Source organism: Pristiophorus japonicus, chromosome 6 (assembly GCF_044704955.1).
Source record: "Pristiophorus japonicus isolate sPriJap1 chromosome 6, sPriJap1.hap1, whole genome shotgun sequence".
In the NCBI taxonomy this organism is placed as follows: Eukaryota; Metazoa; Chordata; class Chondrichthyes; family Pristiophoridae; genus Pristiophorus; species Pristiophorus japonicus.
In genome coordinates this window covers 77,047,840-77,063,376 of record NC_091982.1, presented here as the reverse complement: position 1 = coordinate 77,063,376, position 15,537 = coordinate 77,047,840, and the positions used below count along the sequence as shown (strand labels likewise).

At 38.6% G+C, this 15,537-nt stretch overlaps 1 protein-coding gene across 1 annotated transcript in view; it reads left to right on the top strand.

Annotated features, from left to right (window-relative positions):
• Positions 1 to 13,800, top strand: part of siah2l (seven in absentia homolog 2 (Drosophila)-like) — a 63,469-nt gene extending 49,669 nt beyond the window's left edge. The window contains exon 2 of the mRNA XM_070882950.1: positions 8,613 to 13,800. Within this exon, the coding sequence (XP_070739051.1) occupies positions 8,613 to 9,164 (552 nt within the window). The 3' untranslated portion in view covers positions 9,165 to 13,800. The remainder of the gene's footprint in view (positions 1 to 8,612) is intronic.
• The last annotated feature ends 1,737 nt before the right edge of the window (positions 13,801 to 15,537 follow it).

Sequence of the window (15,537 nt, the reverse complement as noted above, 5' to 3'; positions counted from 1 at the left end):
CCCCCCCCATCTTTCTCTTTTTCTTTCCCCCCCCCCCCCCCAACTCCTTGCTGTTAGAAACACTGGTGCAGAGAGAGACACACACACACACTGGGAAGCCCCCATCCCAGCATGCTGTTGGACGGCTTCCAGTGCTGCAGTCGGTGAGTAGAAACGTAATTTTTTATTTATTTTTTTTTTTTATTATTTCTTTTATTTTTAATTTTTTTTGATTTTATTGATTTATTTATCATTTATTATTGATGATGGCTCTTTATTTGTAAAAGTGAAGTGTTTAATGTTTGTAAACCCCCTCTTCCGCTCTTCCCCCCCCCCCCCCCCCCCCCCCCAATCTCTCGTTCCCTATACCTGATTTGTAAGTGTAAGCAAGGTTTTTCTGAGCGTACAAAAATCTACACTTACTCCAAACTAACTTAGAATGGAGTAAGTTTTCGCTGCCTAAACTTGCAAAACAGGCGTAAGTGGTTGGACACACCCCCTTTAGAAAAAAATAATCTGTTCTGAAATGAAACTATTCTAACTTACTAGAACTGGAGCAAACTAAATGCCGAGAATTGCAATCTGTAAGATGCTATATTCTGAACTAGTTGCTCCAAAAAAAATAGGAGCAACTCAAGCCCATTGTTACATCTCCATGGTTTTGATGCACTTCTGTATCTGGTAGTATTTGATTGACCAGTTGCTGCAACAAAAGTATACAATATTTTGTTGTGTAGTTTTACCGTCTTTCTCCCTCTCCTTCCCCTCCGCCCCCCCCCCCCCCCCCCATCCCCAAATGTACACACTGGAGAACAGTGTAAAAGTGTGTGTTTCCATGTAAGCATTTTGAAATGACTTGTAGATAGTTGTACAAATCTTCCTAACTTGTGACTTATTGTTTTTAATGTTTGGTATGTTAAATGCAGCTTTCATTGATTATATTCTAAAATATATTTCAATGAGCATTACTCATTTGGACATTGTGTGCAGTTGGACTGCTTGTTAAAATAGTGTGTATTATGCTTTAAGTGTTCTGCTGATTAACACTCATCTGCAATGCTAAGCAGTTTAAAAAATCCCTTCAGGAGTTCAGATTCAGCGGGATTTTTAATTGTCTTTAATGCAGTGGTAAATAAATGTTGCCGTCTGGTTAACGCGCCTAGTCAACAAAAAACAGCAGAAATTTTAACAGTTAATATTCCATCTGCTCTCCGTTCTTTTCCATTTCACACCCTCCCATTAGAACCTCTTGCTGTTTCACAGATGGAAGGTAATTCAGCAGTTCCAGCCGTTGAAAGTTATCCCTAGCATCAATCCTTTGTACCAGTGGTGGTATATCAGTAGAAATCCACCTGAATTGGAGCCAGTTCACTTGCGTGATTAGTCTCAGGGGTCAGGATTCAACAGTGAATTCTCCCGGGTGTTCTAAACATCGCATTTAAGATGGGAGGTCTAATTAGATGGTTTTTCTCTTGAAGGGTTGATCACATGACTGCATCATATTGTACTCCCAATTGGTTGCCCTGCTGCTGCAGATATATTTCAATCTCTACTTTAAATACCGGGAGAGAAAGCAAAAGTATGAGGATGCTGTTGGGGAGGGAATTGTGAATCTTTATTTAAGAAACAGTGTATTGATACAGTGAGCTGCTCTTTTTCTTTTAAGCCTTAATACTTAGATGGTTGTGATGTTTTGCTTTGCTCAGTGTTTCAATCTTGTGCTGGATTTTATGCATTTGCAATGTCAGTTCAACAAAACAAGGCGATCACTATCGTCCTCGGCACGGCATGTGTGTAGAGTGCATCCAGAGCACAGGCATATGGTAAGTCCTTGGGCAAACCAGCAATTGAATCAATGTTTTTTCTTGAGATTCACTATAATATTGGTGTTAGATGATTTAGGCTGTGAAAAGCATTCCTATCTTTAGCTCTGTCGTTTGATGGAATTACTAATGAAGTATCATTAGCTAAAGAGTCTTAACTAATACATATTACTAAGCTAACCTTTTGTGCGCTTTCTGAGCTGCTTTGAGGGAGACATCAGGTTAACCATTCTTCACTAAACAGTGATTAGTGGAGAAGAAAAATCTATTGACAAGCTTTTTAAAAAGGGAGATTTATTGTAATCATTAGCTTCATTTTTATTATAGACCAGTAATGTTTAAATTAAGAATCTAGTTGAAGCAGTAGCTGAATAGGACTAATGTAGTCGGCTCATTGAAAAGAGCTGTCACGTAAACTGGGAGTAAACATAATTTTAAAAAGCACTGCTTTTTCTCCAGAGACCTGTTCATCTTGCAGAATCATTTGGGAGTATGTTTCATGGGAATTTTCATGTAATTCAGTACACCAGTTAGTAAGCAAACAAGAAAAATAGGCAATGTCTCCCTGTATAGAAGTATTGGAACTATGATTTTGAGGACATACTTCATTAAAAATGAATGAAAAAAATCCAGGTAACAAGATGTGTTACATTTACAAATGCTAGGTACATTATTGTAAATTTTAAGTAATGTACATTTTTATAATGCTATTTTTTGAAAAAAAAGAGTGAAGTATTAGTCTCCAGTCAGGTAATTAGAAATGTTAAATGTTTTATAAATGAAATGTTGGACTAGAAACAACTTGTTCACTTTAGTATTTTCTTTCCAAGTTGACTTTTACAGTATGTGAGCAAGCAACAGCTTTGGAGGAAACAATCTATATTTCTTTTTTCTAGTTCTTTGGGGCGAGAGGTTGCATGTAGAGTATGTGTTGCTTCTGCCCTCACCAGGCCTAACTGTCTCTTGCTGTCAGCCAGAATTGTGGAGCTGCTTTCATCTAAAGCTGGTTTTACAAGCAAATAAGAATACTAAATGTTAATATCTTGGTAGGTAACATAGTAGTGACTTGAACTGCCTTGCTGCAATACTACTGTAAGTGGAAATTAACATTTCTTGGCTGCACTTGTTATCTACTAAAGTCCCTTTTTATTTTATTTAACTTAATTATTGAACAAAATCATTTGTCCATTTTTGCCCAGCTTTCTTATCCCAATTTAAAACATTATTGAAGCGAGGGCAGCCTCCATATATTTAAAAAAAGCACTTTTGCTGTTCCAGCCACGATGATGCAAGTGATGCTGCATGTGATCTCTCAAATATTGTATATTTTTTGAAAAGCAAGATCTGTAACATTACCCCATTTGTTTACCCCAGCGAAAATTTCTTGCACCTCATGTTGAACTTTTTTTTAATCACCAACTGATTGCATCAGTACCTGCATTTGAGATTATTCTGTTAGTTAATCCAGCCTGTCTGAGTTTTTGCATTTTCTGCATTCCCAGGAACCGAAGATGTTGGCACCGGGCAATGAACCTCCTAAAGACATCACAATAGTTGTCTTTTGAAGACTAGCATATACAAAAGAAGTAAACTAATTGGAAGCTGTGCCTCGTTAAGACCTTTTTGGTTCCATTTGGGTCATAGAAACAGAGAAAATAGGTGCAGGAGTAGGCCATTCGGCCCTTCGAGCCTGCACCGCCATTCAATGAGTTCATGGCTGAACATGCAACTTCAGTACCCCATTCCTGCTTTCTCACCATACCCCTTGATCCCCCTAGTAGTAAGGACTACATCTAACTCCTTTTTGAATATATTTAGTGAACTGGCCTCAACAACTTTCTGTGGTAGAGAATTCCACAGGTTCACCACTCTGGGTGAAGAAGTTTCACCTCATTTCGGTCCGAAATGGCTTACCCCTTATCCTTAGACTGTGACCCCTGGTTCTGGACTTCCCCAACATTGGGAACATTCTTCCTGCAGCTAACCTGTCTAAACCTGTCAGAATTTTAAACGTTTCTATGAGATCCCTTCTTATTCTTCTGAACTCCAGTGAATACAAGCCCAGTTGATCCAGTCTTTCTTGATACGTCAGTCCCGCCATCCCGGGAATCAGTCTGGTGAACCTTCGCTGCATTCCCTCAATACAAGAATGTCCTTCCTCAAGTTAGGAGACCAAAATTGTATACAATACTCCAGGTGTGGCCTCACCAAGGCCCTGTACAACTGTAGTAACACCTCCCTGCCCCTGTACTCAAATCCCCTCGCTATGAAGGCCAACATGCCATTTGCTTTCTTAACCGCCTGCTGTACCTGCATGCCAACCTTCAATGACTGATGTACCATGACACCCAGGTCTCGTTGCACCTCCCCTTTTCCTAATCTGTCACCATTCAGATAATAGTCTGTCTCTCTGTTTTTACCACCAAAGTGGATAACCTCACATTTATCCACATTATACTTCATCTGCCATGCATTTGCCCACTCACCTAACCTATCCAAGTCACTCTGCAGCCTCATAGCATCCTCCTCGCAGTTCACACTGCCACCCAACTTAGTGTCATCCGCAAATTTGGAGATACTACATTTAATCCCCTCGTCTAAATCATTAATGTACAATGTAAACAGCTGGGGCCCCAGCACAGAACCTTGCGGTACCCCACTAGTCACGGCCTGCCATTCTGAAAAGTACCCATTTACTCCTACTCTTTGCTTCCTGTTTGCCAACCAGTTCTCAATCCACGTCAGCAAGCTACCCCCAATCCCATGTGCTTTAACTTTGCACAGTAATCTCTTGTGTGGGACCTTGTCGAAAGCCTTCTAAAAGTCCAAATACGCCACATCAACTGGTTCTCCCTTGTCCACTCTACTGGAAACATCCTCAAAAAATCCCAGAAGATTTGTCAAGCATGATTTCCCTTTCACAAATCCATGCTGACTTGGACCTATCGTGTCACCTCTTTCCAAATGCGTTGCTATGACATCCTTAATAATTGATTCCATCATTTTACCCAGTACCGATGTCAGGCTGACCAGTCTATAATTCCCTGTTTTCTCTCTCCTTTTTTAAAAGTGGGGTTACATTGGCTACCCTCCACTCCATAGGAACTGATCCAGAGTCCTTAATTTAATTCTTGTAAATAAAGAATCCATCAGTTTTCAGGCATGTGACAGTATTTCTTATGTGGAAAAACTGCTTCCAAATAGATTGAATCAACATGTGATTCCTCTAATTATTCAAACACGAGAGTCATGAAGGACTGAACTTGTAAGCCCTTATTGTAAATTAGTTGCATTTATGTGATATTCTTGAAGGATGGCCCTGGAGCTGAATTTTTAACCTGTGGCTGCTTCCTAGTTTCATTGAGATCAAGAAATTGTTGCCACATCATTTTAACTACCTCTACATAAGTAAGAATTGGAACATCATTTCTAATGTGGTACTTGTAGAGGCTTAGGTTATTTTGTCTTCCATAACTGTTTACAATTGTTCTATGGTACAGAGGTCCACGGCAACATTGTTATTAAGCATGGATTGCCAAGTAACTGGTTGAGTGCACTGCTGCCATCTTACAGGACTGGTGGTCATTCCACCTGTTCCGCAACTAGTTTCTAAGCACTCTTCAAACATATTCCAGTTAAAGGCCAACACATGGAGCAATGCTCACAGATTAATTATACATTATTACAGTCTAGACTTCAGTACAGTACGTGACAGTTTTTGGCAGATTGGCCATGACAGCTAGCATTACAGCGCCCATGCGGAGGCCTCCCATTCCCAAACTTGTATTATGGTATGCTTCTATGGAGTGTGGAGGATGCAGAATGAAGTTCAATTGATCCATTCTGTAGGGATATAATTCAGAGTATTAAAGTTATACAACATAGGAATAGGATGAAGTCCAGCACTGCCCATCACGAAAGAGAGATTTTCATGCCTGTGCTTAACCTGTAGCTTCGCAGTACTGTCAAGCTCGGCTTTATTCTTGGAAGGAGGAACACCCTACCTAATAGGTCATTATTTTTTGTGCATATTAATTCATTATTAAAATATTTTACCTTTCTACCAAGAAGCATCTTTTGGATCAGATTTTTGACCTGACTGTAGGATATTTTTAATGATGTTTCCATTTATGGTGTGCTCCTTGTGGATAAAACAATTACGGAAAGTGATTTCAGGGTCACGTTGACGTTGGGACCAAATGCTAGGAAATTTCTGATGAGTCCTTGCCTGGGAATTGACCAGTGCTGACTTATCAGTAGTACTAATGATGTTTTTACTACTTAACTAATTCCTTTTTAAATTTTCTAAAATTAATTTAATATGCTATTAGATGGCTTTAAGGGGCTATTACTTTAGTGAAAATGTGGCAATCATTGCTTTTAGTTCAAAAATTAATATCTATCCTTTCCCTTTCTAATACATAAATATTCTGAATCGTGCTAAGTCACTTTTTAAAACTATTGTGTCTTAAAATGGTGCCTTTATTTTCATCTTGTTTGAATCTAAGTGCCTTTGCCAAACTTTATACTGGTTAAATTTTCCTCACTTTTTAAAAACACTTGCATTTACTGAGCCTGAAGTAATATTTTTCTATGTATTCTAGTCTTTGTCACTATGCTAAAGTTCAAGTAAAATATATTTTTGTGGAGAGTTTTCTTTTCGCTTAATTGTGGAAGATTGCATCCATATATGCATTTGAGAACAACTTTCATTTTTCGTGGAAACATTGATTCAAATTAGTTCAAGAATTATTGTATAGTTTATTTTGTATTAAGGCATTAAATGGCTTCTAATGCAGATTAATTGTCAGATTTTGAAACCGTATTGCTGCAAAGACGACACTGACACAGTTGTGTGGATGTATTTTAAAAAACATCATCAATATAATTAAGTCTTGGACTAATTCTGTCGGTAGCAAAAGCCGATCAGTTGTCACACTTCTCTGGCTTGAATAAACAACTTGGTCGTACTGAGTTGATGAAATGAATCATCAAAGATTCCACAGAAAATCAACCACTTGAAAGGTTGCAATTTCAGCCAATCACGGTTTTTACATAGTTCTAAATGGTACTTTTAGTCCAGCTAAATATAGAGGTTTAATTTCAACAGTGAAGAGGATATTCTTTCTACCTTGAAGTTATTTTTAAGACTGTGACTGCCTTCTCAGATGGATGTAAAGAATCCCATGGCACTATTTCAAAGAAAAATAGGGAAGTTCTCCCCAGTGTCCTGGCCAATATTTATCGCTGAACCAATATCAATAAAACAGATCATCTGGTCATTATCTTGATGCTGTTTGTGGGATCTTGCTGTGTGCAATTTGGCTGCTGCTTTTCCTACATTACAACTGTGATCACACTTCAAAAGGACTTAATTGGCTGTAAAGCGCTATGGGATGTTCTGAAGTCATGAAAGGTGCTATATAAATGCAATTTCTTTATTTAAGAAAGTTTTGTGTTTGATCCCTGGTCTGTACTGAGTAGTGTTGGAAGTGAAGAACAGAGGAAAAATCTGTCATGGTTTCTGCTCCTGATCAATTTTAGTGACTTCTGATGTAAGTGTGTATGTATGAGCATCAGGTTAGGGCTAGATTGGACTTGGCTCCCCATGGTTAAATGGCCTTCCTGTCCTTTCTAGGTTCATATATGATGAATGGAAAGTACTGAAGGACCTATAGATGTTTATGGAGCCATACTCTGCCATGAGTCACTGCCTTTGATGTGTGGCGCTCTATCTTGTTCATCGGGGTTATATTCGAGCTTTAACTTCTCATGGGTGTAGTACCATTTCCATTATGGTTAAATCCCAACCTTCTTAAAACAGTTATCTTTGGCTGGAAATAATCCAGTGTCAAATTGGCACAATTTCAGTTCTCATCATAAAAGATGGATGTGGAAAAGCTATTTGCCTTGTGAATATTGATTCTTCTGAAAAGAAAAGCAAGGTCTTGCAGTTTTTCTGTGCATAATGTGTACAATAAAAACAGTTCAAGAAATTGTAAACTTACCTTTCTCACTGACAAGTTTGGGTCTGAGGTTACACATAAGATCACAAGATAATTACAAATGAAGATGGCCATTTGGTTCATCATTCATTCAGAAAGACCCCATGATTTCTCCCATTTAATTGCTTTTTAAACAATTCCTGGGTTTTCCTCTCCACTGCTTTATTTGGAAATCTATTTTATATGTCAATCACATTGTGTGATGATGAACTTCGTGCTATCAGTCCTAACTAAATTTACCTCTTACTAGTTTGAACTAACTTACAATTTATTTAAAAATAATACTGCATATTTGCAGTTTCCATTTCCTTATCTATCTTGCAAAGCTCAATCACCTCTTGGACGATCCTGTACTAAGCAGTTTTCTTCAGTCTTTCCTCAAACGCAACCCTCTCGTGTCACTAGGATCAGCCTTGTGGCACTTCTCTGCACTGCCTACATTGGGATTCATAACAAAGATAGGGACTTCTGGATGCAACACTTGCCTTCGGTGCAGTCCATTTTTTTTATGCCAAAGTATTTGAATTTAGATTGAGACTGTATCTGCGTTGGTAGTTTGTCTACATTGTAGTGTAACTTTGCCTCCGCACTCATTCCCTCACTTAATTGGCCATATATATATTTATACTTTGCTAAAATGCTTATGTCTTGTTACTTTATACAAAATTTGCAAATGGTACAGTGAAATTTGTACAAAGATTGTAGGTTTTATGTTTTTCTGTAGTGATTCTTTAAAATGTATTTATTATACTAATTGAGATTTTTTTTCTCTCCTCCTCCTCTCGCCTCCCCCCACCCCATGCAGTACGCCTCGGCTGGATGTCTCTTGTCATTGCACCACACGGAGAAACCAGAACATGAAGAGGTGTGTGAATTTCGCCCATACATGTGCCCTTGTCCAGGAGCCTCCTGCAAGTGGCAAGGATCATTGGAGGCCGTCATGCCTCACCTCATGCATGCGCACAAAAGCATTACAACTCTGCAAGGGGAGGACATAGTATTTCTGGCAACTGACATCAACCTTCCTGGTGCCGTGGATTGGGTTATGATGCAATCCTGCTTTGGTCACCACTTCATGCTGGTGCTAGAGAAACAAGAAAAGTACGAGGGCCACCAACAATTCTTTGCTATTGTTCTTCTAATAGGCACACGTAAGCAAGCTGAAAACTTTGCCTACAGACTGGAACTGAACGGAAATCGTAGACGCCTTACGTGGGAGGCCACTCCAAGGTCTATCCATGATGGGGTTGCAGCAGCAATCATGAATAGTGATTGCTTAGTCTTCGATACTTCCATAGCTCATCTTTTTGCAGATCATGGGAACCTGGGTATTAACGTTACGATCTCCATGTGCTGAATTGCATTGTTATAATACAACAGTTTACATGTAACGATAGAATGTTTTTCGATTCGAGGATGCTGTAGGCAGAAGAATGCAGTTCTATATACTTTTAAGCACCTTGCCTGTGTAATTGGTGCTAGCCCATTTGACTGCTCCATGCGTGCATGTGATGGAATGTAATGAAGGCATGCTCAGCACGTGGTTCCAAGCCTGACTAAAAGAAGATGGAAACAAAAACACCAAAACAAATCCAAGTTGATGCAGCTGTTTTATAAATGAAAAGTGATTCAATCCTTGTCATTTTTCCTGCTTCGTGTCTCCTGTAAGTTCAAATTACTCGAGGCAAATTATTCAAGATATATTTATATACGGGTCCAGTGTATAGAACTACATTATGCGCCACATCAGTACTTAAAAATGCAAAGCCAGTAGACGCTTGTGCCTATCTTAAATATGCTTCAGGAGAACAGTATCTTAATAGTTATTTATGAAGATCAGTAATGGCGAAGAGCCATGGAATGAGGTTATTCTTTATTCATTGCCATGACAAATGGGTTTTGTTGCAATTTTCTTTTGGGCAAAAAGGTGGGAACAATGTTGCGAAGAGCAGCAATGAGGATTCCCTTTATACTTAAAGCAGTCATGGATAAATCTAGCTTCAGCATCGTCCACTGCAGTTTTTTTTAAACTTTATAATCCCTATTGTACCTGTATGCAGTTACTTGTATAAGATTAAGTTCTATTCAAATTATTTTTTATTAAATTGTCTAATCAAATGTGTAAATGTTGACTGCAGTCTCACATTTTGAGTAATGTGTTCATTATTTTTATCCTAAACGAGAGAAGTTGCTATACCCCATAAAGTGCACATGGGCACATTGCCCAGGTTCGTGGCTGAACTGCACAGCCAGGTTCACTGATTCAATTGTAACTTTTAATTAAAAAAAAATTGAAATGTTAGAAAAATTGTGTAGAGCCGATCAGTATTTATTAATGAATAACAGCTGTTAGCTATAACGAGCTTGCTGATTCTAAATGATATTGAGCAAAGCAAGGTTTAAATGAAATGTTAAGTTTAGATTTGAATTTAACCAACATGCTAGCAGAACACTAAAGAACCAAGGATAAGATAAATTCTCAGAAATGTGAGTGATTTATCGACTAGTCAATTATGCCGAGTAGTTGGGGGGCAATTTTCAATTATTTTTGTAAATGTAAAAAAAAAAGAAGTGGGATAGTGGTAAAATAAATGATCTTTCTGCCCCCCACCACCCCAGGATTCAAAGAAAAACAACTTTTCACAATACTCTGCATCCAATGGGGTAATATATCACTGAGATTTTTGATCTGGAACACACATGACCTCACCTTGCTCTCATCCTCCTCCTTGCTTCTCTCTCTCTCTCTCTCTCTCTCTCTCTTACACTCTCTCCTACACATGGTTGTGCCTTAGTAACTCTTACGGGTTATTAAAAAGGTTATCGACCAACATCCTTAATATGCCTTGAATCACTGGGTGCAGTTTTCATTGGTAGCGGACCCAGTTACTTCAGTCTTCACACACATCTGTTGCCATCCACATCGCATCACCTAGATTTCAGAAAATTCCTGATTCAGATTTACAAGTGAGTGCAAATTCTTGAGTTTTTCTACATTTCAAGGTAAAGGCATGGAGAGTGGGGATACCTGCTCTTATAGAGCAGGTTTTACATTTAAAATAAAGTAATTTCTCTGCTCCATAATGACCAAGTAGATCAGATGATGAACCTGTTAACTCCCTTGAAAGGGAGTTTCGATTAGCCCGGTGTCTCTTCATTTGGAGAACATTTCTGCAGGAGGCAACCTGCACTGCCTTCCACGATTGGTTTTGAACAGTTGGGCCTTTCTGCTAATTCTTTGGATTTATTCCAGGTCCAAATTCAAATTGGTAAATACCTAACACGGAGCATACAACTAAAGAGAAAATATAATTAAAATGTGAAATATAGGCCATATTGGTCCAAACCAATCTCGTGGTATGAAACTTCTGTAGCTTCATTGATATACAAGGCACTGAGTCTTTTCCATCCCACGCACTGTTCTAGCTCAGAATATTGAAAATGCTCATGTTCAAAACTTAATGACAGGCCTAATCTTTGTGGCGACCAAACAAAGGGGATTGTCAATCTTTTAAACACCTATTTTCGGGTAGCTGTTAGGAAATGATGCGTGGCTTTTTAAGCAATAGGCAAATGCTTATATTTTTCTCTAAATGATACACACATCCCTGTGCTTCAGAAGTACTTTTTATTTAATCTATCTTAATAACCAGATTAATCGCTAAATCCAACTCCAGTCATGTTCTTTCAAAATGCTGCATTTATGCTTATGTATTCCCATTAGAAAGTGTTAAAGTTACACTCTTGTCCGGTTATCATTTGCATAGGATCCAGACAGCTAGCAGGAACCAACTTCCAGGGTTCTGTGACTAATAATGATACTGCTTCTGTAGCCCCAAATGTGCTGCCTACAGTGAGGCCATTTCAGCTCCCGAGTATTGACCCAGTACTAGAAGAAGATCCAAAGAATGTAACTAATGCATAGGATGTTATAAATCCATATACTAGTAGAGGTACTCTTGTTACTTTGTTTAGTGTCTTGAGTATTGCTAACGTTCCTCCTTCAGGGGTTGGGAAACTCGCTTTCAGGGAAGACCCAAGCACGTAGCCATGGCAGCAGTCCACATAAACACAAACCAGCGAAATCCAGAGAAATGTAGCTTTTTCAGCAGTTGTGGCTCATGCAGAACCCGTTTCCTCTTTGAACAATGCTTCAGCAGTTTACCAGTTTGAGGCGGGAGTTTGCAAAGAGAAAGATTAGATGCATAGTTGAAGACTGCTTGGATAGGTTGAGGATAATGCTGTGGTGAAGAAGGTACACTCACTTTGATAACTCAAGATCTGGCATATATTTTTCTTCACAAGGGCGCAGGATCTTTTCACCAAGAACATGATCATCTCCCTTTGCGACATACAATAACTTGTATTGATATAGCGCCTTTAACATAGCAACATAGCAATATTTGCTATTGGCTGGCAAAGAGCAGTCTGTGCAGTATTTGCTGCCTGAGTTAGTTTAAGGCTGTTGATGTTCTGAGATATCTCCAGGGCAGCAACTAGCAATAATTCATATACCTTCAAGTTCTATTTCTTAAATATAATTGCAAAACTGCATCCTTCTCTTAGTAAAGATGTTCTACACCATGCCATGTCTATTCTTTACCCCTTTGAAGATAATGTGGGAGACATTTTAAATAGTGGTGTATGTTTTTTTTGATTGAAAGTACACTCCACATTTTTCATCCTCCCCTTGGAACTGCATAATGGGAATTTCCCTCTCGTGTTTTTACCTTCAGGGTATGTTTCTCTGCATGCAGGATGGCAATGTGTACAGGCATGGTTCTGCTTTTAATGGATATTTTCCAGAGGTTTCAATAAACTGCTTTTAATACACTTTTTAAAAATCCATTCTTCCTGTGAATTTTCAAATTTTTAGGACTATTTTGAATTTAGTTAAAATGTTAATGCAGTTGGATACCTAACCAGTAGATTCCTTTCCAGTGTAATCAAAGGGATGTTTATCCTATCCTCCATCTGTCATACTTAAAAATAGGACATTGTGGTTTCGTCTAATGAGATGTCATCTTTAATGGTCACCTACCTGAGAAGGCAGTCTTGTAAGAACAATAAGACAACAAGTGTGTTAAGTCAAAAAAGTCTTTCCGACAGAACTCTGATTTTTATCCCCCTCAACCCCACTACCAGTTTTATGGTTTAGCTTGACTCAATACTTGAAATGCACCTTCATTTAAAGAATGGTGTCCTCTAAAGTTAAGTAAATCTACCTTTCCAGGCACTGATCAAGAAGAATCCAGCTAAGATATGAGTGGATCTATTATACTTTTTAATTAATCTTCCTCACTAAAGCAGACTATAAAAATAGTAAATGCAGCCTATTGCTTGATCCATGAAAATAGTTGGCAAATCAGTGCTCAATTTTGATGTACAATAACATTTTGAGACTTATGGGTGACCTACAGAATTCAGCCATTTTTAAAAAGAGAGAAAGCTGAACTTAACCAGAGTAAAAACATAGAAATGAGAGTATGCTTCGTACAGTCACGTTATACTCTGTTGCAGCAGTACATTGAGTAAATTCAGTCAAATAAAAACCCAACAGGGTGACTGTTGCTTTGAATTTTGTCAAACATGGTAGTTTATACTGTATGAGTTTTTAAAAATTACTTTTGGTAATTATGCTAATGTGCATTTTTGAATTCAAATTTGGATACTGTGGATTTCCTGTTGAGCAGGTGTTAACATTTGTATTGTACACGTTTTTTTCTGTTTTGTTTTATATATTTGTGTTTCTGTATTGCTATGTTTTCTTTCTATGTATGTTTGGTTGTACTGAAAGAACAATTTGTTCTCTGTTTAAAAAGTTGTTTAATTCTTATCACGAATGGCTGTCAAAACACAGTAAGACTTTAGTTTTAAAGTGACCACTCTTTAATCAGGAAAACTGTTCTGTACTGGTATAAAATAATCTATTTCTTTATTTGCTCTGTATCCAAATTGCAATGAATTAATTAAAATAATTTACATGGATATTACACACGAATAGTTTTTATTTATTCATAGCCATGAACAATATTTTCTAGATGTCTTACTGCAGATACATAATCTTTCTATTTGACTGACACTTTAAGGCGATCAAGTTGGTGGGGGAGAGCTCGTTAATGGCTCAGCAGGACCCCCAGGATGTTGATGGTGGGGAATTTGGTGATGGTAATGCCGTTGAATGTCAAGGGGAGGTGGTTAGACTCTCGTTGGAGATGATGGTCATTGCCTGGCACTTGCGTGGTGCGAATGTTACTTGCATCAGCCCAAGCCTGAATGTCCTACATGTCTTGCTGCATGTGGGCACAAACTATTTCATTATCTGAGGAGTTGCGAATGGAACTGAACACTCTGCAGTTGCTGAATGTTTGCTGCATTTTCTGTTTTTGGTCATTGAATGGGTTTTAAAGTTAGGTTGCAAGAGCAAGCTGGCTTTCTGGAATGCATATACTATCAAATGGAGTCATTTGTCTTGTGTTATGGTCACTAGATATGATGCACCAGCAATGGTACCATAACTACAGATGAGCCATAATTCTTTCCTCATCCATGTTAGTGTTATTGCTATTGCTCATCTGTGAAAAACATTTGAAGCTGTTACAGGAACTTAGACAGTGTGACCTTTCACTCTACATGTCTCCTCTTGGGGATTTATTCAGACCATTTTAAATTTGAGTTTTCACAGACATTTTTTGGGGACTTAACTTGGCATAGTTGACTGCAAGAGGTAATGGTAAATGTATTTTATCTTGCTTGGCAAGCAGTCCTCCAGTCCCAATATTTCATTTCTGCTGACCTTATTTGTCTCAAGAAATTAGGCTGACCCTTTACCACCTTCTGTTGCTTCACTCATTCAATTCACTCAACTCCTAAAGAAAGAACTTGCATTTATATATTGCCTTTCCTGACCTCTGGACGCCCTGTATTGCTTCACAGCCAGTGGAGTAGTTTTGATGTTTAGCTATGTTTGTAGCATAGGGAAACACGATGGTCAATTTGTACACAGCAAGTCCCCACAAACAGCAATGTGATAAACTACCAAATATTTTGTTTTTCGTAATGTTGGCCAGGACAACAGAACTCCCCTGCTCCTCCTCAAATGGGGTCATTTACATCCACCGGGAGTTGTGCAGACAGGACCTCGATTTAATGTCTCATTCATAAGGCGGAAACTCTTGACAGCGCAGCACTCCCTCAATATTCTACTGAAGTGTCAGTTTCGATAATGTGCTCAAATTCTCGAGTGAGACTTGAACCCACAACCTTCTGACTCAATCACGAGTTCTACCATTGAGTGAAGGCTGACACTTGATGGGGGTTAAATTTGGGAGCGCCCACTTTTGGGCACTCCCTGCTCAGTGTTAATATCCTGGGTGAGACCAAGGAGCCCCGAATTTTGGATCTCTGACATCATAATGAAGGTGGCAATGCGGTCGGAGGCTGCGCAGGTAAGGGCTCCCTGTCTGCCTGTTCCAATTTGAAGAAACGCAGGGAGGTCTCCAATGTTCTAGCCAATATTCTTCCCTCTACCAACGCCACCACAAACAGATTAATTAGCCATTCACGTCATTGCTGTTTGTGGGATCCAGCTGTACAAAATAGCTGCCACCTTTGCCATTATAACTGTCAATGCACTTTGTACTAATTCATTTTATGTGATTTAATGTTGAGAGAAGTGAAAATATGATTATAAATGTGTGTCTCTTCTGCATGGTTTCTGTTCAAAAGAC